Source organism: Furipterus horrens, unplaced genomic scaffold (genome assembly GCF_987537825.1).
Source record: "Furipterus horrens unplaced genomic scaffold, mFurHor1.1.pri manual_scaffold_10, whole genome shotgun sequence".
NCBI lineage: Eukaryota > Metazoa > Chordata > Mammalia > Chiroptera > Furipteridae > Furipterus > Furipterus horrens.
Genome location: NW_028327180.1, coordinates 57,007,740 through 57,034,647, shown reverse-complemented (window position 1 = coordinate 57,034,647; position 26,908 = coordinate 57,007,740). Strand labels below are relative to the sequence as shown.

At 46.9% G+C, this 26,908-nt stretch overlaps 2 protein-coding genes across 2 annotated transcripts in view; both read left to right on the top strand.

Annotated features, from left to right (window-relative positions):
- The first annotated feature begins 5,873 nt into the window (after positions 1–5,873).
- On the top strand, positions 5,874–6,733 carry LOC150000315 (nucleophosmin-like). Its single transcript, XM_090289038.1, has 3 exons — positions 5,874–5,931; positions 6,229–6,430; positions 6,514–6,733. Exons 1-3 carry the CDS (start codon positions 5,874–5,876, stop codon positions 6,731–6,733), a joined length of 480 nt encoding a protein of 159 aa, XP_090145164.1.
- Positions 6,734–12,095: 5,362 nt separating this feature from the next.
- The window catches only part of NLRP3 (NLR family pyrin domain containing 3), a 42,408-nt gene continuing 27,595 nt past the window's right edge, over positions 12,096–26,908 (top strand). Inside the window, exons 1-6 of the mRNA XM_090290350.1 lie at positions 12,096–12,574; positions 13,194–13,513; positions 20,258–20,362; positions 20,848–22,615; positions 23,477–23,647; positions 25,973–26,143. Coding sequence (XP_090146476.1) covers positions 13,237–13,513; positions 20,258–20,362; positions 20,848–22,615; positions 23,477–23,647; positions 25,973–26,143 — 2,492 coding nt within the window. The 5' untranslated portion in view covers positions 12,096–12,574; positions 13,194–13,236. The remainder of the gene's footprint in view (positions 12,575–13,193; positions 13,514–20,257; positions 20,363–20,847; positions 22,616–23,476; positions 23,648–25,972; positions 26,144–26,908) is intronic.

Below are 26,908 nucleotides of genomic sequence, written 5' to 3'. Positions count from 1 at the left end.
AAATAGAAAGGAATACAACTACCTCAAAACAAAGGATAGCTAGAAATTCCAGAAAATAAAACTACACGGAAGTCCAACGTATGAAGTTATAAACCAGTGGTGCTCGTCGGAGGGGTAGGAGGGGCAAAATCGGGTGGTGCTGTTTGCGGTAGCAGTGGAGACAATGGCAGGGGGAGCAATCCAGGCTGCAGTTGAGCCCCATCAGCCCATGACTCTGTTACAGAAACAGGGGAGTCCAAAAACAAACCCCAGAGTTTGCGGCTGGGAGATAGGGAGCAGGAAGCAGCTTTCAGGATGCCTTTGCATGCCTGGAGCTAGTGGCTGGAAACATTGTTGCAAAGATCCGCTTTACTTCCAAGACCCAGGAAGATGGGAGGGATCTTGGACTGTGGGCTGGTACAGAAGAAGCAGACAGAGCCAAGTAGGGTTCTGTGAATGGTCAGAACTGTTTGCAACACCCACTGCGGGAGAGGACGCAGGGGGAGAGAGGAGGCAGGGAGGAAGAGAGGAGCTGCGGACATTTTGGGCTGGCTCTGGCTCTCTCTGGCCCTCACGCCCTCACTCTCTGGCTCTTGTGGGCTCCCTCCATGTGGCTTGGAGAAGGGGTCTCCAGGCTGCTTAAAGAGGAAGCTCTCGCCAGGCAGTTTTGAGAAGGAGAGGAGATCCACGCAGTTTACAGGAAGAAGGCAGTTTACAAGGAGGCTGAGAATCCAGGCGGTCCTGCATTGAGAGCTGGAGGGCACCACAGTACAGAAAGGACCTCCCCAATCAGAACTGAGTGATTGGCAGCTACTGGTAAAGCTGAACTGTGCCTAGAAAGTAGAGAAACGGTGTTTCTGACTTTCCTAAGACTGGCCAGGTCTGGGAGGGGGAGGCAGGACTATGTGTAAATAAACAATTCTTTTTCTTTTCACCAAACTCTGGTATTCAGAGTTATAATTCTGGCGGCGGGCAATCGGGCCCCTAACTAAACAGCCCGTGGGTTCCATTTCAATCGGAGCAGCCCAGGGGTTCTGTTACAACCCCAATGCTGAGAAAGGCAGCCCCCCCCATTGCCTCAGACGGTGAGGCCCAGAGGTCAGGAGGACGGATCCCAGTCTCCCAAGTGGAGAATAACAACAGGAATCCATCTTGGACCCCCACCCCCACTCAAAGCACCACAGCGCAGCGAAAAAGGTTGTGGATCACCGCCGGTCGCCAGGTACTGACAAGTACACACGGCTTCACCCCCTACAGCCTACCCAGAAAGCAAAGCAAAAGACAAATCTGTCAAAATGAGGCAGACAACTATAGAAATCCTGGTGACACAGCTCACCAGGAAGCAGATGAAGAATCTGACAGACAAATAAGAAATCTTTCAGAGGCTCAATTCAGAGCTATAGTTATTAGGTGGCTTACAGAATTAACAAAAGATTTGGAACAAGACCGGGAAGGAATGAAAGCCACTCATACTGAAATGAACAAAAACACATACAAGTGGTGAGAAAATAAAATCCAGAGATCAAAGCAACAAACTGGAAATAGGGAAGGAACAAACAGTCAACCAGTGCAGAGAGAGGAAACAGAAAGTAAGGAAAGTGAGGAGAGGATCAGAAACCTCTGGGACAGTTATAAGAGATCAAACATACAGATTATAGGATTGCCAGAGAGCGAAGAAGAAGAATTAGAAATAGAAAAATTAAGTGAAAAATATAATAAAGCAGAACTTCCCGAACTTGGGGAAGGAAATAGACTTACAGGTCCAGGAAGCACAGAGAGTTCCAGAAAAACTGACCCAGGGAGAACCACTCCAAGACACATTATAATCAAAATGTCAAAAATTAAAAATAAAGAGAGAATCTTAAAAGCAGCAAGAGAGAGAAAAAGAATCATGTACAAAGGGGTCATAATTAGACTATCAGCTGACTTCTCAAGGGAGACTCTGCAGGCAAGAAGAGACTGGCAAGAAATATTCAAAGTAATGAAAATCAAAAACCTACAGCCACAGATACTCTATCCAGTGAAGTTGACATTCAGAATAGAAGGGCAGAGAAAGTGCTTCCAGAACAAAGTAAAACTGATCCAAACCACTGTTATGTTAAAGGGACTGGTTTAGGAGAAGGAGGATCAAAACTATGAACATTAAAATGAAAACTCTATCACAACAACCAACAACAGAAGCTAGGGAATCAAAACAAAGACAAACTAAGTAGGCAACGAGAGTGGAAAAAGAACTATAGGTATGGGGAACATACTGGGGGGAGGTCAGCAGGGGGAGAAGGGGGAGAGGGAGGGAGATGGTACAGGAATTAAGAAGCATAATAGGAGGGAGTTGAATAGACAGGAAGATGTTGAGAAGAACTATATGCACAACCAATGGACATGGACTAAGGTGGGAGGACAACTGGAGGGAGGGAGGCCACCAGGTGGAGGGGAAGAGAGGGAAGGGAAATTGGGACAACTGTAACAGCATAATCAATAAAACATTAAAAAAATATTTTGGTAGCTATATTTCACTATAAGGCTGCCTTTGTAGGTTATATGTTTTATTATTATGCTTGAAAACACTGTTCTGAGGAGGGTCTATCTATGTCATCAGGCCACAGTATGGGGACCAGACTTCCTACATTTAATCCAGCTCTCTCTTCTCCTCTCTTTTGGGTGTGGTCCCTCCCCAACAACAGTAAGTTTCTTTGACTCATGTCAAAGCCCTGCCTGGCACAGATCGTAGTGGTTCCTTTGGCCTTGTCCTGGCTGCTGTCAGTCAGCTTCTCCCCACACTGGTAGCAGACAGCCACCACTCTGGAAAATGCATGGCCCCATATCATCCTGTTGCTGGTTTTTGGATCCCCAAGATAGAAACAGAGAGGAAACACTGGAGAAATGTCCAGACAGATTTTATTGAGCTTGTGCTCGAGCACAAGGAGGCTGAACAGAGGAAGGGAGGGTCCCTGAGCTGTCTTGGGGCTGCCTCTGCTTGGCTGCTTTTATAAGCTGGGTTTTTTTCACAAAAAAAAAAAAAAACTGACTTTTTGAAAAAGGCAGGTTTGTAGAATTTTCCACTTTGGGAGTTGGAGAAGCAAGTGGTTAAAAGGGAGATAAAATTGTGTGTGTGTGTGTGTGTTTATTTATTTATCTATTTTAGCAGGGAGTGGAGGGGTGGTGACATTCTTATATTCAATAATCAGGGGTTCCTTCTGTTCACCTGGCATCGCCTTCTTGGGATCAGGTGGGGTAGGGCCCCTTGGGTTTTTCTTATCTGGTGTCCTCAAGATGCTGGACCCAGGTCCTCACACTTCATGTGCTGACTCAGTCTGAATGTTTGGCAACTGCTGTGTCCATGGGGCCATCCCATAGATGGCCCTAGCAGTGCGCAGGCTGGTGAGGCTGGGCTTTCTGCTGCCCACCAGTGCATGTTCACTGCTCCAAGAAGCCTTGGCTGTTCTGTGTGTCTGTCAGAAGGGCTCCCTCCTTATATCCATCCTCACCTCTGTCCCCAGCTCCAAGTGCCTCGGGACCCTCTCATGACTGGTGACTCATGAACGTGTAAGTCCTTTCTGTTTCTCTTTCTTGTTTTCTGGGTTGATTTCAGAGATGAAACAGGGGTTAGAGTTTCTCTTGTCCTGTCACAACTTTAAAAAGTCTTCCCTGGCTGGTGTGGTTCAGTGGATTGAGTGCTGACCTGTGACCCTAAAGGTCACCAGTTCCATTCCCAGTGATGGTACATGCCTGGGTTGTGGGCCAGTTCCCCAGTTGGGGGTGTGCAAGAGGCAACAGATCTATGTTTCCCTCACACATCTATGTTTCTCTCCCTCCCTTTCTCCCTCTCTTCTCCTTCTCTAAAAATAAATAAATAAAATATTTTAAAAAATTTGCTGTTCTTTAAAACAAAAAGACAATACACAACATATGAGGCAGAAACATCTTAGGGATGACCTAGAGGAAAAAATAGGGCGTGTGTTTGTTCTCCAGTCTTTTCTGTATGCTTCTATAAGTATTTAAAACATTTAATCCACCTGCATTTACATAACAGTGTCTAATAAAGTGAAATACAACTGTTTACTTTTAACTGTGAATGTCAGGAGTATCATTCATGCCACAATTTTTCTTTAATCTCATATGGGCTGAACGGGAGAGAGAAAAGCAGGGGTGGAATATATACATGTATAACAGGAAATTGACCATTTTAGCATTTTAAATGTATAGTTCAGTAGTGTTAAGTACAGTCACATGGCTGTGCAACCAGCACCACCAGCCATCTCCAGAACTCTGTTTGTCCTGCAAAACTGACACTGTCCTCATTCCCTCCTCACCTCAGTTGCTGTCAACCTCCCTCTACTTTGTATTTCTGTGACTTGAACTACTCTGGAAACCTCATCTAAGTAGGATTACACAGCACTTGTTCTTTTGTGACTGGTTTATGTCACAGCACATAATGATGTCCTCACACTTCATGTAGAAGGTGTCAGAATTTCCTTTCTTTTTAAAATTTTTAATTCTCATCCAAGGACATTTTTTTTTCATTGCTTTTAGAGAGAGGAAGGGAGACAGAAAGGGAGAGAGAGAAGCATCAATGTGAGAGAAACATTGATTGGTTGCCTCCTGTATGTGCCCTGACTGGGAATCAAACCCTCAACCTTCCCATTACAGGGCATGTGTGCCTAGCAGCTTGGCCTTAGAAAAAGATCCCTCCATGGAGAGGAAGAGTGCAGTGGCAAAATACATGCCAGACTTCTTACAATGACTCATAGGGACTCAGTAATGCAAAATTATCACTTTGTGTTCTAACACTGAATTCCTCTTGGGCACACTGCCCCTTTTTGCTACACGTGATTTGTCCAACAGTCACTTTCAGTTTAAAATGTAGTCTCTTTCTTGGAAACCTTAGCCTCCTTGGCAATCTCTGCCTCCTGTCCCTTCTCTTATTTTTATTTTATTTTCTTTTTTGCTGGGGGGTGGTATCCTGCTGCTGAGCTCATCTCTGTCCTTGCTGGACCCCTTTGAGCTCTCCCAACCTGGACCTGGGTACCAGCCTCCTTTCCAGCTGCAGCTGGCACAATATCTCATCCCAATCTCAGCCCCCTTGGGATTTCTCATTGCCCCAGAATCTGTTTCTTCCTTGGGTCTGAGTCATGAAGGGTTTTGTGAGTATGTTGTTGTAATTGTAGATAGTCAGTTGGATCATCGGAGAGCTTCCCTTATTGACCAAAATAACACTGAGGGAGGTTCCCACACTGAGTGCACCAAAAGCTAGAAAGACAAATGGTTTGAGCATGTCAACAGCTAGGAAGATGTATGAACAGGACCTGAGTGTGCCAAAAGCTAGACAAATAAATGGGTAGGGCTTCAGCAAATACTAGAATGACAGGGTCCAAGTATGCTAAAAGCTAGCAAGATAATTGGATAGAAAAGAAGCCCTCCCCTCCCTATCCCTGCTTGAGCAGGAATGGGGGATATTCTATGAGATGGGACTCCACCGTTCTCCCAGGTCATGGCACACAAACAAACCTTTCCTTTTGCACCAGCACCTGCCTCATGAGTTTGGCTTTTGTTGTGGTAGGCAGCCAAGGCTACATTTCATTACAGTTTTTGGTGACCCAAATGGGACAGTGTAGACTTCAGTAAGTACTGGAGAACCCGGGCTATCTTTTTTCCTTGATGAGTCTGGTTAGAAGTTTGTCAATCTTGTTTATCTTTTCAAAGAACCAGCTTTTGGATTCATTGATCTTTACTATTGTTTTTTAGACTCTATTTTTTTTATTTTTGCTATGATCTTTAAAAAAATATGATATGGCTTTCCCTGGTGTGATTTTGTCCTGTGTGTCTGTTCTGCGGAACAGAAGTTGTTTATCTCCGTTCACCTTCTCTCCCACCTAAGTGCGTGCTACCACCCCATGGAAGATTCTGTGGACATGGACATAAGCCCTCTGAGGCCTCAGAACTATCTTTTCAGTTGTGAACTCAAAGCTGACAAAGATGACCACTTTAAGGTGGATAATAATGAAAATGAGCATCAATTATCCTTACAAATGGTCAGTTTAGGGGCCAGTGCAAAGGATGAACAACTACACATTGTGGAAGCAAAGGCAATGAATTACGAAGGCAGTCCCATTAAAGTGACACTGGCAACCCTGAAAATGTCTGTGCAGCCAACGGTTTCCCTTGGTGGCTTTGAAATAACATCACCTATAGTCTTATGGTTGAAGTGTGGTTTGGGGCCTGTGCATATTAGTGGATAGCACTTAGTAGCTGTGGAAGAAGATGCAGAGTCAGAAGACGAAGAGGAGGAGGCTGTGAAACTCCTGAGTATGTCCGGGAAGCGCTCCACCCCTGGAAGTGGCAGCAAGGTTCCACATAAGAAAGTAAAACTTGCTGCCGATGAAGATGATGATGATGATGATGATGATGATGATTCTGATAATGAGGAAGCTGAAGAAAAAGCTCCAGTAAAGAAATCTAATGAGATACTCCAGCCAAAAATGCACAAAAATCAAACCAGAATGGAAAAGACTCAAAACCATCAACACCAAGATCAAAAGGTCAAGAATCTTTCAAAAAACAGGAAAAAACTCCTGAAACACCAAAAGGACCTAGTTCTGTAGAAGACATAAAAGCAAAAATGCAAGCAAGTAAAGAAAAAGGTGATTCAGTTTCCAAAGTGGAAGCCAAATTCATCAATTATGTGAAGAATTGCTTCCGGATGACTGACCAGGAGGCTATTCAAGACCTCTGGCAATGGCAGAAGTCTCTTTAAGAAAATAGTTTAAATAGTTTGTTAAAATTTTCCTTCTTATTTCATTTCTGTAACAGTTGATATCTGGCTGTCCTTTTTATAATGCAGAGTGAGAACTTTCCTTACCGTGTCTGATAAATGTTGTCCAGGTTCCAAGAGACTTCCGGCCAAGACGGAGGCGTAGACAGACATACTGTGTCTCCCTCCACAACTAAGAAGGAATACAACTACATCAAAACTAGGAACAACCAGAAGTTCCAGAAAATCAAACTGCATGGAAGTCCAGCAAACAAAGATATAAAGAAGAAATACTCATCCAGACAGGTAGGAGGGGCGGAGCCTGGGCAGAGAGGATGCGATGTGGTGGTGTCAGCAGTGGTAGCAGCGACAGCGGCAGCAGGCCAGCAGAAAGCGCAGACACATGTTTTAAAAAGTCAGGAGGCACACCTGGGGAGCATTTCCAGCTCCTCACCAGACCTAGCAGCTCACCGTTCCAGCACCAGGAAAAACCAAGCCTCATTGCTTCTGACTGTGCAGACCAGAGCGGGTTGGGGTGGAGGCAGAAACTGCTGGTTTCTCAGCAGAGTCCGCTTGTTTAAAGGGCCCCCACGGTCATAGAACATCTGCAGACCCACCTACTCTGGGAACGATGGCCAGGGCAACAGCTAGAGGGATGCTAGTCCGATGCAGAGGTGGGAGAGGTGTCTGGAAGGGGGGCAAGTGCTGGGCAGGCGGCACTGTTCCCTCTCGGAACCCTCCCCCACATACATCGCCACAACGTGGTGAAATAGGTCACCCTGCACTGATGAATACGTAAGGCTCCGCCTCTTACAGCGTAACAGGAGCAATAGCTCTACCTGAGATGTGGAGGCAAACAAATACAGGAGCCTGTCAGAATGAGGAGACAGAGAAGTATGGCCCAAAATGGGAAACAGATCAAGGTTCCAGAGGGAGAACTAAGCAACAAGGAGATAGCCAACCTAACAGATGAGGAGCTAGACAACCTAACAGATGCAGAATTCAAGACACTGGTGATAAAGATGCTCACAGTCTTGACAGATATAATTGAGTACAGCAAATGCATAAGAGAAGAAGTGAAGGCTATGCTAAGTGAAACAAAGGAAAATCCACACAAAACCAATGGTGAAGGGAAGGAAACTGGGGTTCAAATCAATGATTTGGAACATAAGGAAGAAAAAAACAGTCAACCAATGCAGAATGAGGAAGCAAGAATTGAAAAAAATGAGGAAAACTTCCTAAATTTTGCTAAGGAGATGGACATACAGGTCTGGGAAGCACAGAGGGTCCTGGGCATGCTGGACCCAGAGGGGACCACACCAGAACACATCGTGATTGAGATGCCAAAGGTGAAAGGTAAAGACAGAGTCCTGGGGGCAGCAAGAGAGAGGCAGAGAGTTTCCTACAGGGGGTGCCTATAGGACTATCAGCTGATTTCTCAGAGGGCACTTTGCAGGCAGGAAGGGACTGGCAAGCAGTATTCAATGTGATGAAAGGCAACCTGCAACTGGTATTATGCTATCCAGCAAGGATATCATTTGGAATGGAAGGGCAGACGAAGTGCTTCCCAGACAAGGTAAAGCTAAAGGAGCTCATCATCACCAAGCCATTATTATATGAAATGTCAAAGGGACTTACTTAAGAAAAAGAAGATCAAAACTATCAACACCAAAATGACAACAAACTCACAACTATCAACAACTGAATCTAAAAAATAACAACAAAATCCAACTAAGCAAACCAGAATAGGAACAGAATCATAGGTATGGGGATCATTTGGAGGGTTATCAGCTGGGAGTGGGGAGGGGAAGAAATGGAGATATGCTGCAGGGATTAATCGGTTGGTACAAAATAGACAGGGGGAAGTTAAGAATAATATAGGAAAAGGCGAAGCCAAAGAACTTATATGCATGATCCATGGACATGAACTAAGAGTGATGAGATTGCTGGAGGGAAGGGGGGTACTGGGCAGAGTGGAGTAAAGGGAAAAGAAATTGGGACAACTGTAACAGCATAATCAATAGAATATACTTTAAAAAATAACACAGAAAGGTATGATAGAGAACGTCAGAGTTCCCTTATTCTTCTAAAGTAAATCCGTGGCTCCTCATGCATACAATGCCTCTTTCCCTTTGGAAGTTGACCTTATTGCTGTCTCTGTCTCTCAGCCTCCAGGATCCTCGCTGCCCCCACAGGACCTGGCCCCAGTGACATGGATGAAGGTACCCAGCTGCTCTCCTGCCCTGTTTGCAGTAGGAACAGAGGCTTCTGTTCAGTCTCTCTGAGCCTTGTGGAGCTCCAAGGGTGGCAATACTGGGAGCTGGCCACTGAGACCGGTTTCTCTGAATCAGGCTTTTTCCCCAGGGCCTCACATTTATCCATTTGCTCAGTCCTTACGACAGCTACTGTTGTCCAATTTGACAGACGAGGAGACAAAGTCATTGCCAATGCTGCTCTGCTGGTCTTGGACACTTGTTCTTGCACCAGAGTCCCTGCACCCACTTGGGGTGCTGAGTGCCCCCCACTCCCCACACTCTCTTGAACTCACACTGCTGTCAGACTGTGGTCCTACAGCTCCAGAAGGCCAGGACACAGGCCTGCAGGCCTCTCTGCCCAGCTCCCTGGGTGAGATGTGGTGCTCTCCAGCTCACACCAGGCACTCCATAAATGCCAGCCAAACAAGGAGTCAGTGATTCAGGGAGTAGAGTTTGCGCCTATCCAAAAAAATGAAATCAGGATTTGGGAGAGGCATCTATACTCCTGTATTTATTGCAGCTTATTCACAATAGCCAAGACATGGAAGCAGGCAGGAAAAGAATAAAATCCTGCCATTTGCAACAACATGGATGATTCTAGAGGGCATTATACAAGGTGAAATAGTTAGTAAGAGACAAATGCTGTATAATCTCACATATGTGAAATCTAAAATAACCAAACTCATGGCATAGAATGGCAGTTGCCAGGGTTGGGAGGAGGCAGAAAGTGGCATTTAATCAAAGGGTATAGTTTGAGTTTCTATTATGCAAAATGACTAAGTCCTAGAGATCTACTACACAGCCTAGTGCCTGTAGCTAATAATACTGTATTGTGTACAATACCTACTGTTCACTTTTCCCTGGCTGGTTTGGCTCAGTGGATTGAGCGTCGGCCTGCGAGCTAAGTGTCGCTGGTTCGATCTTCCAGTCAGGGCACATCAGAGAAGGAAAACTCTGATTCCAAAAAACCTCCACTGCCTTGCGGCATACCTCTTCAGGGGAAAGGCTAAGGGAGTAAACCCCGACAGAAAATCCGGAGCCGGAGTCCCTAAGGCGGTTTGACGTCGTAGTCAACACCGGCAACTCCTGCGGCGCACCTGAAGCCAAGCTGTATTGACTCCGTCTTTCCCTTGGATCCTTCAGCTGCGAAGAGAGGGGGGGTCTGCTGCATGGGCAACAGCAGACCCTCCATATCACCCTGCCCAGGCTCTGTAGCTTCAGCTTCACTGGAGAGGACACTCCAGCGTCATCGCAAGATGTCGATTCAACACGGGAGGAGACAGATACCGTGTCACTCCCGAGTTGGACTGCACAGCCATTCTCGGCGGTGCAGATAGACTCTTAAGAAGCTACACCATCGTCTCTCGAGACGGACGGCTGCCGACTACCTACTGTTCACTAAAAGAGTAGATCTTATGTTCAGTGTCCTTACCACATATACATGTTATCATTATCATTGTCATATTGTAAGAGGACACTTTGGGAGGTGATAAGTGTGTTTCTGGCCTTGATGGTTATGGGTTCATGGTGTACCCTTACCTCAATAAAAATGGTTAAAAATTAACGGGTGATGGAGAGAACCCATGCTACATGCCTCTGCCTCTGTGTGACATCTTACAGAGCATGGGAACCCATACTTATCAGCTCTGAAGGGATCCCCATTGTACTCCTCATCCTTATAATACTCACATGGCTGCTGAATGCTCCGACCCAGGAGCCCCCCACTGCCTGGTGGCCCCCGGAGAGAGGCCCAATTTCTCTGGCTGTGTCCTGGCCCCACTTTGAGAACACTGTTCTCTTGGGTTGGAAAACCCAAGGATGTGAGTAACTGTTGGTTAGTCTCTGCATTTGCCTGTGATGCAATCTTGTCCAGTCCACACTGAGACCACATCCTTCCTGGTCCTGCTGGGCTGTGACGAGAACTATTCACTAAGTTTCCTCTCGGACTATAAATTCACTGAGTTTCCTCTTGGGCTGTTCCTGAGGCCAGCGTCTGGGTGAGTCCAGCTCTGTGGAACAGGGTGGCCGCGTGGGCCTGGGGACAAATAGGGAGAGTGTTTCCAGGGCCAGAGCTCACTAGGGGTTCCTTCCTTTTATCAGCCTCCTGTGTGTCCTTTAACAATGTTTTTGGAATGTTCTTTTATAGTTATCATTATGTGGGTTCTACATGTCTATGTGTGGGGTGGGGTGGGGACAAGAGCAGCATCACAGCTTACACCCTGACTCCTGCAGATCGGCCAAGTGAAGGGTTGGGACAGGCTTCCTTACAAACCAGGAGAGAGAGGTAAGAAAGGTGAGGTAGGTAAACTAGGGTCCAGGATAAAGAAAGTCGGAGGAGAGCCAGAGTCCTGACATGGATGAAAAGGTTGGTGGGTGAGTGGGTCTGTCTGAAGGTACCCCCCCCTAAATGCATAAGGGGATGGACTTGGGTGGGAATATGAGGCCAGAAGTGGAGAGGCAAGATGGAGATAGAAGGAGTGATGAGCATGCTTGAGGTGTGGAGCATCAAGTTAAGAGCATCATGGATCACGATCTGGCCACTCCCTCTGTTATCATCGCCTGTGGCTTTGGTGGATGTGCTTTTCCCAACTCAGCCATATGAAGGGATTGATCTCAAAGCAAGGCATGTATCCATCCATCCATCCAAAAGACATGAGAGAGTGAAGGCTGATTTCTAGTCTTTGTGCAACTTGAAGTCTAATTTGGAAGCCTGAGTCAGTGAATGCAATAATGGAAGTTTTCATATGATAAAGGCTGGGAAAGTGTCTTTGCCTTTTAACCACTATTTAACTGTCTTTGATCATTTCTGTTCCAATATGGCTGAGATAACTAGTTAAATGGTGGAAACAATGGTTTCATACCTTTTCAGGCTGTGAAAAGTGCAGCTAAGGACCCTGAGCTCAGAAACCGAAGGTTCAGTCTCAATCCTGGCTTTGTCCTTTGCTGGCTTCATCCCTTGCTGGTGTCACCTCTCTGACTTGGTCTCCACCTCATCCCTTGGGGTGAGGTGCTTGTGCACCTCATGTGGCCTTGTGCAGGTGTGGTTGGAGGAAACATCAGCCATGCCTAGCCCATGAGACACTCTCAATCAGTGTGACTTACTCTAATGATTAAAATCACAAATTTTATAGGACACATTACCGATGTGTGTTCATTGTTCCCCTGTGACCCAAGTTTCTCTCCTGCATTGGGTTATCTGCGGGCACCCAAGACTGTGTCCCCCACCCCTTCAGCATTGCCACAGCTACTCACTTCCTTTTCTCCTCTTTGTTTCTCAACCTCCTTCACTAGGGTCAACAGAGAAACAAGGAACCAGAGTCTTTCAGTTGGAAGGAACTTTATAAACATTTTTCTCCACTCTGTCATTTTATAGATGAGAAAACTGAGGTTGAGTGATAGTGATGTGTTCGCCCAAGATTGTAGCCCAGTCAGCAGTATCTCAGGGACCCTCGGAGGTGGCACCCTGGGAGGGTGCCCACTATCCTGCTGGTGCAACTGTCTCTGGGTTCATTATTGTTTCTCTCCACAGGAATGCCTTTCTTCTATGGCTCAGCACACTCTTGAACTGAGCCAAGAGCAAAACTGTCTGGTAGGTATTGGGCTCACTTTTCAAAACTGCAGATAGAATTCATTACAGTTCAGTGATATATTTCCTTTCAGTCTTCCTATTTTTTGGTCATGTAGTTCTCTTTGAGGGTGAACTTTGAAAGAGACTCTCTGTTAGGGTGATTGGTGCTGCGGGTTGTGAAGGAATTCACAAAGAGAAGAAAGTACAGAGAGCAAAGTTTTATTCACTTTCTGAGCAGGAAAAGGGGCCGGTGTGGAGAGGTACGCCAGCAGCAGAAAGTCGGGCTGTGAGTTTTTATTGGATGATAAGTGGGTGGGGGGTGCGGCTGGGCAGTCGTGGTAATTAGTTGTAAACCACGAGGCTTCAGGCTGACCATGCCAGCTTCAGTGTGCTCTGCTGTCTTCTTTGTGTTCAGGGTCCAGGTGCTCAGGTCTGGCATGTCCCGTTTGTGTAAGTTTTAAAACACTTCCATGGGGGACGCTTCTGGTCATCTCTCCAGTCCTGAGAGTAGGGGCTCAGAGAAATAGCTAATGATGCCTGACAGACTCAAGGGAAGAGAGAGCTAGCACTGGTAGGGAAGGCCTGAAAGGGACTTTCTTGTCTTCACTCTCCATATGCTGTTTATGTCCCCACTACCTAGCTGGACCTACACTCCAAGGCCCTGACCGGGGCTGCAGACAGGCATGGCCAGCATCCGCAGCAAGCTGACCTACTACCTGGAGGACCTGGAGGACATGGACTTGAAGAAGTTCAAGATGCACTTAGAAGACTACCCCCCTCAGAAGGACTGTGCTGCACTCCCTCGGGGGCAGCTAGAGAAAGCAGATCCCGTGGATCTAGCCACCCTTATGATTGACTTCAATGGGGAGCAGAAGGCATGGGCCATGGCAGTCTGGATTTTTGCTGCAATCAACAGGAGAGACCTTTATGAGAAAGCCAAGAAGGATGAGCCAGAGTGGGGTGAGCACAAGGAAGAAAGTATTTGTTTTAATTGTGAAAAGATACACATAACACAAAATTTACCATCTTAACCACCTTTAGTGTATGTTTGAGTGGTTAGTGTTCAACACATTTATGTTTTTATACAAGCCATCACCAGAACTCTTTACTACCTTGCAAAACTCTGTCTCCAGTAAACAATTCCCCAGCTCCTCCCCTCATGCTCTGGCACCTCCCATAAACTCTCTGTCTCTATGAATTTGACCCCTCTAGGGACCTTATATAAAGTCCTCAGACTTCATACATGTTGTCACTTATGACAGATTTCATTACTCTTTAAGCAGAGTAATATTCCATGGTAACTCTAGACCACATTTGGTTTATCTAGTCATCCATCAGTGGATGTTCAGATTGCCTCTAGCTTTGCATTATTGTGAATAATGATGCTATAAACACAGGTGTACAAATTTATTTGAGACCCTGATTTCAGTTATTTTGAGTATATGCCCAGAAGTGGAATTACTGAATTACATGGTAATTCTATATTTCATGTGTTGAGGAACTGCCAGGCTGTTTTCCATGGTGCCTGCCCCTTTTGCACTCCCACCCACAGTGCACTGAGGTTCTAAAATCTCATATAATCACCACCACTCATTTTATGTTTTTTTTTTATTTGTTTGTTTTACTGTAGCTATCCTAATGTGTGTGAGATGATATTGCACTGGGGTTTTGATTTTCATTTCCCTATTGACTGGTGATATTGAGCGCCTTTTCATGAGCTTGTTGGCCATTTATCTTTGAAGAAATATCAATTCAAGCCCATTTTCCCATGTTTTAATTGAGTTGTTTGTTTTTCAGTATTGACTTGCAGGAACTCCATATATATCTTGGTTATTAAGCCCCTATCAGATATATGATACACAGATATTTTCTCCCATTTCATCCATGTGTTGCCTTTTTACTCTGTTAATGATATCCTTTGATCCATCAAAGTTGGTATATATTTTTTTTAATCATTTCTTTTATTTTTCTTGGTTTCATTCTCTGTCTTCCTCTTATGATCATGCTATGAGAAGGTGGAAGAAAGCAGTTTGCTTTTTTCTAACTCCTTTAAAAACCCAAGTCAGGGCTCATGTACCCCTAGGAATCTTCCCTGATTAGTTCCACTTTATCCAAATCTCCCCTGCATCTGACACTTGCTGCAACTCTGCATCCAGCTCCTTGTGTGTCTGCTCGCCTGGCCCACCAGCTGGAGTCTCTGGCTCAGGGACATCTTGTCCCCTTACAGCCTATGCCAGGTGTGCAGAAAGCCTCTCAGGGCTCTCCTCTGGGCACGAAGAGGGTGCAAGACTCTGCTCCTCCCTGCTCCTCTGGCATGGTGTCCTCAGGCAGGGCAAGGGCACAAGGCGGGCTCAGAGGAATCTAGAAGGTCACAGGTTGGTGGAGGTTGAGCAAGTGGAAAGGAGGGATTTAAATGACCCAGCAGGTCAGGGGAAGCGGGGCAGCAATGTGAATGCGACAAGAAAAAGAAAATGCTGTGGGGTGCACGGAGGGTGCCCAGCAGTGGGTTTTACAAACAAATCACACATAGTGACACAATTATAATCATGTCAGTACCTGCAAGCCTAGTTACCAAATTCAAGTGAAATCATAGCTGCAGTTTTTATGGATTTTGTTTGTTTCTCACAAGAATCCCATAAGGCCAGTACTTTCAAATGAACTTTCAATTTCATTATACTAAATGCAAAATGCCTGTCACAAAGAGACAACTGTATGATACCATATATAAGAGGTACTCAGAGTAGTCAAATTTGCAGACAGAGAACGTGGTGGTTGCCGGGGGCTCAAGGAAGAGGGAAATGGAAAATCATTATTTAATGGGCATAGATTTTCAGTTTTTGCAAGAATTCTGGAAGTGGCTGCCCAGCAATGTGAAGTGAGCCCATAAGAAGTTCTGGTTGCCCATGGCTGTGTCCTCATCAGAGCCAAGGCCAGGTGCGTCTTTGGCCAAAGCTTGGCCCTTAACTACAATTACATCTCTAGGGTTAGAACTTCTTTTCTGGGGGTGGGAAGAATGGCTAGAGTCAGGCTTTAGGTAAGAGTGCAGTTGTGTTTTTGCTTTGAGTTTTGTTTTGTGACTAGGCCACCAATAGCATTTGCCTTCAGGATTAGCAGAAACATGTTAGGGCTCCTTAGTCTCCCCTTGGGTTCCTGCCTGCCCATAGGCCTCCACACTGTATACTTCCCCTGGTGCCTCACTGTCGCTCTACTGTGTCTAAGTTTCTCCTGGAAAACACCTCTTTGCAGTGTGTCATTTAGTGACAATTCAGATCTGTGACTTTCACCTGTGAGTAGAGATTGGACCTTTAAAACTATAATGTGCTTGAAAAGAATCATGGGGGTGAAGTCCTGGAATCAGTATTTCTTTTTTTCTAATTTTTAAAGTATATTTCATTGATTATGTTGTTACAGTAGTCCCAATTATTTTCCCTTTGCTACCCTCCACCCAGTACCCCACCTTCCTTCCAGCAATCCCACCCCTCTTAGTTCATGTCCATAGGTCATACATATAAGTTCTTTGGCTTCACCCTTTCCTATATTATTCTTAACTTCCCCCTGTCTATTTTGTACCAACCAATTATGCTTCTTAATCCCTGCACCATTTCCCCATTTCCCCCATTTCTCCCTCTCCCCTCTCCCAGCTGATAACCCTCCAAATAATCCCTATACCTATAATTCTGTTCCTATTCTGGTTTGCTAGGTTGGATTTTGTTTTTATTTTTTAGATTCAGTTGTTGATAGTTGTGAGTGGGTTGTCATTTTAATGTTCATAGTTTTTTTATCTTTTTTTAATTAAATAAGTCCCTTTGACATTTCATATAATAATGGCTTGGTGACGATGACCTCTTTTAGCTTTACCTTGTCTGGGAAGCACTTTATCTGCCCTTCCATTCTAAATGATAGCTTTGCTAGATAGAATAATCTTGGTTGTAAGTCCTTGCTTTTCACCACATTGAATACTTCTTGCCAGTTTCTTCTAGTCTGCAAAGTTTCTTTCAAGAAATCAGCTGATAGTCTTACAGGCACCCCTAGATAGGCAACTCTGTTTTTCTCTTGCTGCTTTTAAGATTCTCTCTTTATCTTGAACCTTTGGCATTTTAATTATGATGTGTCTTGGTGTGATCCTCTTTGGATCTAGCTTGTTTGGGACTCTGTGCTTCCTGGACTTGTATGTCTACTTCATTTACCAAATTAGGCAAGTTTTTCTTCATTACTTTTTCACATAAGCTTTCAATTTCTTGCTCTTCCTCTTCCCCTTCTGGCACCCCTATAATTCAGATGTTGGCATGTTTAAAGTTGTCCAGAAGTTCCTAAACCTCTCCTCAATTTTTCAATTCTTGCTTCCTCATTCTGCACTGGTTGACTGTTTTTTTCTTCCTTATGTTCCAAATCATTGAGTTGAACCACGCTTTCCTTCCCTTCACCATTGGTTTTTTGTGGATTTTCCTTTGTTTTATTTAGCATAGCCTTCACTTCTTCCCTATGCCTTTGCCATACTTAAGCATATCTGTCAAGCCTGTGAGCATCTTTATCACCAGTGTTTTGAACTCTGCATCTGTTAGAATGGCTACCTCCTTGTTGCTTAGTTTTCCCACTGGAACCTTGATCCATTCCCTCTTCTGGGCCCATACTTCTCTGTCTCCTCCTCATATTGACCGGATCCTGTGTTTGTTTGCCTCTGTGTCTTAGGTAGAGTTCTTGCACCTGTTATGTTGTAAGGGGCAGAGCCTTAGGTATTCATCAGTAAGGGCAATTCATTTCATCATGTTGTGATGCTGTACGTGGGGGAGGGACCTGAGAGGGAACAATGCTGATTGCTCAGCACTCACCCAATTTTGAGGCACTTCTTCCACTTTTGTATGGGACTGGTGCCTCTCTAGTTGTTGCTTTGGCCCTGGTTCCCAAAGTAGGTGGACCTGCAGACATTCTAGGACCATGGGGGCCCCTTAAACAAGCGGACTCTGCTGAGAGACCAGCAGTTTCTTCCTCCACCCCAACCTCCACTGGTCTGCACAATCAGAAGCAATGGGGCTTTATTTTCCCCGGTGCTGGAATCTTGAGCTGTGTGGTCTGGTCTGATGCTGGGAACGTTCCCCAGGTGTCCCTTCCCACTTTTAAAAACATGTGACTGTGCTTTCTTTCAGTTTGTCACTGCCACTGCTGCCTCCACCACCGTGCATCCTCTCCATCCCTATTACCTGTTTGGATGAGAATATTTTTTATATCTTTGTTTGTTGGAATTCCATGCAGCTCGCTTTTCTGGAACTTCTCTGCTTGTCTCTAGTTTTGAGGTAGTTGTATTCCTTCTTAGGTGTGGAGGGAGGCTCAGCCTGTCTGTCTAGGTCTCCATCTAGGCTGGAAGCCTGGAATCAATATTTTTAAAGTTTCATAGATGAGACACACAGGAGACTTCCAGCCAAGATGGAGGCCTAGACTGACATGCTCCGTCTCCCTCCACAACTAAGAAGGAATACAACTACCGCAAAACCAGAAATAACCAGAAGTTCCAGAAAATAAATGGAGGTCCATCATATGAAGTTATAAAGAAGCGGTGCTTGTCCAGACGATAGGAGGGACGAAGCCAGGGTGAAGAGGTCAAGCTGTGCTGGTGGCAAAGACGACGGCAGTGTGACAGCGGTAAGCACAGACACCCATATTTAAGGAGAGGCAAGAAGCGCCAGGGGAGCACCCCCGGCTGCAGACCAGACCTGTCACTTTGCGATTCCAACCCCGGGGAAGGTAGATCCCCATTGCCTTGAACTGTGAGGTCTGGAGGGGGAGGGAACATAGGAGGAGGCTCCTGGTCTCTCAGCAGAGAGTGGATGGCAGGAATCCATCTTGGACCCCCACCCCCACAGAAAATGCCACAGCATGGTGAGAAGGTCACCTGGTTGTGACAAGTGCATGGAACTCTGCCCCCTATAGTGTAGGTGGTGTGACAGCCCCACCCAGGAAGCAAAGATAAACACAAAACTGTCAGGATGGCACAGATCATGATAGCGATCCTGGTGACGCAGCTGACCAGGCAGCAAATATCTTATCTAATGAAGCAGCAGATAAGAAATCTTTCTGAGGCACAGTTCAGAGCTTTGGTTATAAAAATGTTTACAAACCTAACAGCAGATCTTAAACAAGATGGGGAAGGAATGAAGGCTAGTCCTGCTGAAATGAACGAAAACACATTTGAAACTAGTGGTGAAGGAAAGAAAACTGGGGATCAAATCAACAAATTGGAACATAGGGAAGGAACAGTCAACAAGTGCAGAAAGAGGAAACAAAAAGTGAGGAAAATGAGGAGAAGCTCAGAAACCTAGGGGACAGCTATAAGCGGGCCAACATCCAAATCACAGGGTTGCCAGAAGGTGAAGAAGAAGAACTAGAAATTGAAAAGTTATGTGAAAAAATAATGAAGCAGAACTTCCCTAAGTTGGGGAAGGAAATAGATTTACAGGTCCAGGAAGCACAGAGAGTTCCCAATAAACTGGACCCAGGGAGAACCACACCAAGACACATTATAATCAAAATGTCAAAAATTAAGGATAAAGAGAGAATCTTAAAGCAGCAAGAGAGAAGAGAACTATGTACAAAAGTGTCCGAATTAGACTATCAGCTGATTTCTCAAAAGAAACTCTGCAGGCAAGAAGGAACTGACAAGAAATATTCAACATAATGAAAATCAAAAACCTACAACCATGATTACTCTATCCAGCGAAGCTGTCATTCAGAATAGAAGGGCAGAGAAAGTGCTTCCAGGACAAAGTAAAACTGAAGGAGTTCATCAGATCCAAACCACTGTTATATGAAATGTTAAAGGGACTTGTTTAGGAGAAAGAGGATCAAAACTATGAACATTAAAATAAAACCTGTATCACAACAACCAACAACAGAAGCTAGGGAATTGAAACAAAGGCAAACTAAGTAGGCAATGAGAGTGGGAAAAGAATATAGGTATGGGGAACATTATTGGGGGAGGTCAGCAGGGAGGGAGAAGGAGAGAAAGGGAGGGAGATGGTACAGGAATTAAGAAGCATAGTAGGAGGAAGTGGAGTAGACAGGAAGATGTTGAGAAAAACTATATGCACAACCAATGCACATGAACTAAGGGAGGGGGGTCACTGGGTGGAGGGGAACAAAGGGAAAAGAAATTGGGATGACTGTAACAGCATAATCAATGAAGCATATTTAAAAAAAAGTTTGATAGATGAATCTAAAGTCAGCCTGGATTCTGCACCACCAAATTAGACACATTTGTAATTTTCCCTCTTGGAGATCCAGAATGTAGGTACAATGAATTCCAGGCATTTGGGGGCAGGGAAGAATGATCCTGCTGGCTCTTGGCCATCTTGGCGGTACTGGGGAGCATGAAGAGGCCACAACACCAAGCTACTGAGGGGTTGGAGAACACAGCCAAAGACACACAAAGAACAGATAAACCTACTACCCACACTAGCTGGTTGCTTTCCAGGCCTGGAAGGGAGATTCTGAGGTTGGATTCTGTGGGTAAAGGACTCTCAGAGGGTGGGTCCATGTCATGGCTTTGAAATCAGGACCATGGAAAGACCTTTGGCTACACATCTGCCACCTGAAACTCTGAGATGTGTTTTGGTTTGGCCTCTGATCTGTGCCTGGTGTTGGGTCTCAGTGACATCACCTTAGTCTGGAGTCCTAGTTTTTGACAGTTTGCATTTTTTTCTTTATTTTTAGATAACAGATCTGTTTCTGTGGTATGCCAGGAAGACAGCCTCGAAGAGGAGTGGCTGGGTTTATTGGGGTACCTTTCCAGGATCCCTATTTGCCAAAAAAAGAAAGGTAACTGTGGGGGTGGTGCTTTCAATTGGATTTGGAGACACAGTCTGGGAGGCCCTGGAAAGCTGGGGAAATGCTCACCAAAGGGCTACTGTTCCATGGGTTGCAAAGACCCAGCTCAGGAAATCCCGGTAGCTGAGGACATGGTATATGCTCACCTGGATCCTTGCAGTCCCCAAACCAAGGGGAGGCCATTGAGTGTTTCAGATTTTAAAGGGCATGGGCTTCAGCCTACCTCAGGGAGTAACATTAAGTAAAGATGAATTTTTGGCTGGAGGCAGCACCCAGGCTGTTAGCTGTTCTTCTGCATAGCTGTGGGTAGGAAAACTTTGTCACACAGATTTATACCCAGTAGTGTAGAAGAACCACACCCCCATTTCTTAGCTACAGTTATCACTCCCTAGGGATGGCAGGCCCCCATAGAGAGCTCACCTCAGGGGGAGATGCTCGGGCTTCCCCCAGAGTCTCACTTTCCATCTCTGCTGCAGATTACTGTAAGAAATACAGAAATCACGTGAGAAGCAGATTCCAGTGTATCAAAGACAGGAACGCCCGTCTGGGAGAGAGTGTGAACCTCAACAAGCGCTACACAAGGCTGCAACTCGTCAAGGAGTACCTGAGCCAGCAGGAGCGGGAGCAGGAATTCATGGCCATTGGCAGGACCCTGGCTAAAACGCAGGATCGCCCTCTGAGTTCCATGAACTTGGAGCTGCTGTTTGAGCCCGAGGACCCGCACTCAGAGCTCGTGCGCACAGTGGTAATCCAGGGCTCGGCGGGCATTGGGAAGACAATCCTGGCCAGGAAAATCATGCTAGACTGGGCATCGGAGAAACTTTACCAGGGCAGGTTTGATTACCTGTTCTACATCCACTGCCGAGAAGTGAGCCTAGGGACACGCAGGAGCCTGGGGGACTTGATGGCCAGCTGCTGCCCTGACCCCAGCCCACCCCTGTGCAGGATCGTGAGGAAGCCTGCCAGGATCCTCTTCCTCATGGACGGCTTCGATGAGCTGCAGGGAGCCTTTGATGAGCACGCAGAGGTGCTCTGTGCAGACTGGCAGGAGGTGCAGCGCGTGGACATCATCCTGAGCAGCCTCATCAGAAAGAAGCTGCTCCCTGAGGCCTCATTGCTCATCACCACGAGACCCGTAGCCCTGGAGAAACTGCACCACTTGCTGGACCGTCCGCGGCACCTGGAGATCCTGGGGTTCTCAGAAGCCAAGAAGAAGGAATACTTCTTCAAGTATTTCTCTGATGAGCAGCAGGCCCGGGAAGCCTTCAGGCTGATCCAGGAGAATGAGGTCCTCTTCACCATGTGCTTCATTCCCCTGGTCTGCTGGATAGTGTGCACTGGGTTGAAACAGCAGATGGACAGCGGCAAGAGCCTTGCCCAAACCTCCAAGACCACCACTGCGGTGTACATCTTCTTCCTCTCCAGTCTGCTGCAGCCGCAGGCAGAGGGCCAGAGGCAGCATGTGACTGCCAACCTGCAGGGCCTCTGCTCATTGGCTGCGGATGGAATCTGGAACCAGAAGATTTTGTTTGAGGAGAGGGACCTCAGGAACCATGGCCTGCAAAAGGCTGATGTGTCTGCATTCCTGAGGGTGAACCTCTTCCAGAAGGAAGTGGATTGCGAGAAGTTCTACAGCTTCATGCACATGACTTTCCAGGAGTTCTTTGCTGCCATGTACTACCTGCTGGAAGAGGAGGAGCAGTGGGGGGCTAAGGACACACCACAGAGTCCTTGCGAGCTACCCACCCGAGATGTACGAGTCCTTCTTGAAAACTATGGCAAGTTTGAAAAGGGGTATCTAATTTTTGTTGTCCGTTTCCTCTTTGGCCTCATAAATCAGGAGAGAACCTCCTACTTGGAGAAGAAGCTGAGTTGTAAGATCTCCCAGCACATCAGGCTGGAGCTGCTGAGGTGGATAGAGGCCCAAGCCAGGGCCCCGACCCTGCGGATGCAGCCCAGCCAGCTGGAGCTGTTCTATTGCTTGTACGAGATGCAGGAGGCAGACTTTGTGCACGGTGCCATACACCACTTCCCCAGAATGGAGATCAGTCTCTCCACCAGAATGGACCACGTGGTTTGTTCTTTCTGCATTGAGAACTGTCCCAGTGTGCAATCCCTTTCCCTGAGGTGGCTCTATAACTCGCCCAAAGAGGGGGAGGAGGACGAAGAGGAGGAGGAGGCAGCTGGACACTCCGACGTGGACCAGTGTGCCATTCCAGGCCCTTACACAGCCTCCTCTCATTGGTAAGAAGACCAGGTTCAGGCGGGTGGTAGAACGTGCCCTCTGCTTTTTAGCCACCATTCTGTTGGCGCTTGCTCCCTCTCATTTCTTCTCAATGGTCTTCCGAATGTAGTTGCCACAGCTATTACATACTGCAACCTCAGCGACTGCTAGCAGGGCCCATCACTGACAGAGGCTGACCACTAGAAAAAGGATAGCTAGATAAGCAGGAAAGAAAAGGCCAAGGAAACAATAGAGAACTGAGTAAAAATGCTTTCCCTTTGCTTGGGGCTCTAGCATGTCACAGCCAGTCAATACTAAAGAGGTAAATGTGGCCCAGTGACTCTGCTGCAGTATCACAGAGGACAGAAGGCCCTCAGCACAGGATGTGGGGGGGGGGGAGGGTGGGGGGCGAGGTGGTAGTGCTAGTGGGAGGAGGTTTCTCGGGGTGGAGTCTGAGCCTTGGCAGAGGGTGGGACAGGGGCGAATGGAGAAGAAGAGAAAGGGATTTGGGCAGTGGGTGTGGTAAGAATGAGATGCTGATGCCCTTGTGCAACCAGGATGAGAACTGCTTTCTGCATCACTTAGCAGAGGGACATCTAACCGATGGGGAGGGAGGAGACACCTGAGGGAGGGCCAGAGGGAGTTTGCATCAGCCAGAACCACAGGCTCCCACTGTCACGGTACCGTGCATGTGCAGAGTGGTCTCACGCAGATCTCTGCCTCCTACACTCCTTGGAGGACAGCCTGTGGTTCCCTGACTCATTTCTCATCTCTGGGAGGCTGTTGATTCAACAGGTGTCAGTCTCTCCCAGCCCCTCAGCTTGCATGCTGTTCTTACGAGCTGTTTTCTTCTTGCCTTACTCCTTCCTTACAATTTCTAGGTTGGCGAACTGCTGCTTCACTTCCAGCTTCTGCCAGGGCCTCTTCTCTGTCCTGAGCACAAAGCAGAACCTCACAGACTTGAACCTCAGTGACAATCCTCTAGGGGACGCCGGGGCAGAGGTGCTATGTGCAATGCTGCAGAGTCCTGGCTGCCACATTCAGAGATTGTGGTAAGGGCCATTGTGTGTGCGCGCGCGTGTGCATGTGTGTGTGAACATGTGTGTCAGTGAGAGAGTGATCAAGAGAGAGACAGAGAGAGACAGAGGACTGGGAGAAGACATCTGGGACCAGAGCAGTGGTTCATTGGGTTTCTTAGGGCTGCCTGATGTAACAATGTACCACAGGCTGGGGGTTTAAACAATAAACATTTATTTCCCACAGTCCTGGAGGCTAGACATGCGAGGTGAAGGTGTGGGCAGGCTGGCTCCTACGGAGGTCTGTCTCCTGGTGTGTGGACAGACTCTTCCTCTGGGCCTGTGCATGGCTGTCTCCTCTTCTTACAAGCATGCCAGTTGTGCTAGATCTAGGGCCTGTTCCAGTGACCTCACTTTAACTCTCTCATCTGCTTAAAGGCCCTATCTCCAAATGCAGTCACATTCTGAGGTCCTAACAATTAAGACTTCAATGTATGAATTTTTTTGTGGGGGACATAGTTCAGTCCATGACAAGGGAGAAGGCATAATGGATTGGAGTTTGGTTGTTTGGGAAGTATTGGATAGGGAAGGATGAAAGGGTACTGAAAACACGTCATCTGTTGGTGGTGAGAAAGAAATATGACCTTCCATATCTTCCATTTCCTCATGGGCCATGCTTGTTGGGGGGCATCGGAGAGTTTCATTGCATACCATGAAGATGTCCGGGCTGGAGCCCCTCAGCAATCTGTGGAGATTGACTTGCCCCTGGGAACCCCAGTAGCTTTTTTCTGAAGCGTGTGCTCTGAACCCACGCATGGGTCAGGCACACATGCCCCACACTGAGCACATGGTGTCGGGGCAGTCCTTGCAGCCCTGCTCCAGAGTAGGTCCGCGTTGCAGACAAACCACCACTCTAGTGTCTTTCTACCCCTCTGTCTCGCTCATCACGCCCACCCCAGCCCCAATCTCAATTTCACCTCCTTGACAAGCCACAGTCCACTTCCTTCATCCTTACTCCACTGGCCCAGGTCCTGCAGCCACAGCTGCTTGCCTGGATATCACAACAGCTTCCAAGACCACTGGCTTCCCAGGGTGGGATTTGGGTGTGTTTTGCCATTGTCTCTGCAATGCCTGAGTGGTGTCTTGGCATATGCTACTGCTCAGAAATACACACTGAAGGAAGAGGGGCTGTTAGCTCTCCCTCCAACCCTTGTCCATGCAGAAATCAGAGGATTATGTTAAAAATTCTACCTTTGTCATGATGTTCCACTTGTTTAAGTTCTTTTCCTCTTTGCTCTTCTGATAAATTACAAACCCTTGTTAGTTTTGGCCTTGAAGGCACTGGCTGGGTTTGGCACTTCTCTGCCTCTCTGCCCACTCCCCCCAATGCCCCCGCTCCTATCCCCATTGCCCCATGGATGCCCCTGTGTGATTTCAGGGAGAGAGACATGACCAGGGACACATGGGTGATAATGAGATGCTTTGCAGATAAATACAGATTTAATTGTCCACTTGTTTCTAGTTGTTGTGAAGATGGGGGAAGGAAGGAAGGTGGCCCAGAAAGCTCTAGGGCATCTGAGCTACTGGCCAGGAAAGGAACTGGGCTATTGCTCTTGTTCCTGCGACACGGACAACTTCTTGTTGTAGTGTGTGCGTGTGTATGTGCGCGTATGTGTACTAGTGTGTGTGTGCACGTGTGGGTGTGTGTAAAAAAAAGAATCAGCTGCTTGCTCCCTCAGTGTGGATGGGCCTGGGATTAAACCACTGAGCCGGTGAGAGAACAGCCGACGAGGCTGGCAGAGCGATGAGCTCTGGAGAACCCAGGTCTGCTCAGCGAGTTTCAGCTGTTGGGAACATGGAGTACAAGGGCGGAACTACCCTTTTTTATTTACGGAAAAGGAACGTGCCATTTACATATTTGAGAGTTGACTTTAAAATTTTTTTAATTCATTTTTTAGAGAGAAGGAAAAGGAGGGAGTAAGAGAGGGAGGGAAAAATGCATGTGTATCTCTCACACTGCCAACCATGGACCTGTTCTGCCACCCAGGCATGCGCCCTGGCCAGAACTGAACCGGGGTAGGGGGGGGTGGGGGGTGGTGCGCAATCCCCTGAGCCACAACACCAACCAGAGCGAGAGTTGACGGATTTTTGACGAAGGGGGTTCACTGCCAGGGCTCAGCAGTGTGTCTTGGGCTGCATTCAGGAGTTCTGGTAAGATGACTTTCCCAGAAACTTCATTATGATTTTTCCCTTTGTAACATGAGAACACAAGGGACCCTGCTGGGGCTCGAAATGCGTGTGGACCCGAGGCAGCGAGGCAGGCATGCGTCCTGACACTGCTGCTTCTGTGCTTGGCGCCAGGTTGCGGCGGTGCCGCCTTTCGCACCGGTGTTGCTCCCACCTCGCCGCGGCGCTGAGTGTCTCCCAGACGCTGCTGGAGCTGGACCTGAGCCACAACGCACTGGCGGACCGCGGGCTCGCGCTCCTGTGCGTGGCGCTGAGGCACGCCTTCTGCCCTCTGGAGAAGCTGTGGTGAGTGCGCAGTGGCTCCAGCGAGCGCCCGCAGGCTGGGCGCTAGTAAGCGTAGGGCCTTTGTGCAGACTCCCAGCACCTTCGGGGGTGGTCAGGGAGTGTCTGCTGGGTGACAGGCCATATACTGAGCCCTGAAGGGAAAACTTGGTCAAAGAAACTATTTTGCTTTTAAAGTATTTGCAGCCTCACTGAACACGCACAGCCGGTGTAATGCAGTGCTCTAGAAGGGTGTTGGGACTCACGACAGGCCCCTGGTCTCTGCACTGAACAGGACAGACGGTGCTAAAGCAACGCAGACACCTGATGTTCTGTGCAGCCCTTCACTGCATGAGTCTGGGAAACTCAGATTTTGAAGAAGAGAAGAAACCGCTTGAAAACGAAACCGTTGATTTACACCCATTAGGATGGTTATTATAAACCAAACTAAACCAAACCAAACCAAACCAGAAAACAAGTATTGGTGAGAATGGGGAGAAATTGGAAACCTCACACATTGCTGGTGAGAATGTTAAATGGTGCAGCTGCTGCAGAAAAGTGTATCAGACTTTAAAAAAATTAAACATAGAATTACCAAATGATTTAGCAGTTTCATGTCTGGGGATATATCCCAAAGAGTTGAAATGAGCCACTTAAACATATATTTGTACACCCTTGTCCACAGCAGTGTTATTCACAATAGCCGAAAGGTGGAAGCAACCCAAGTGTCCATTGATGGATAAATGGATTTTAAAAATGTGATATATATACAAATACAGTGTTTAAAGG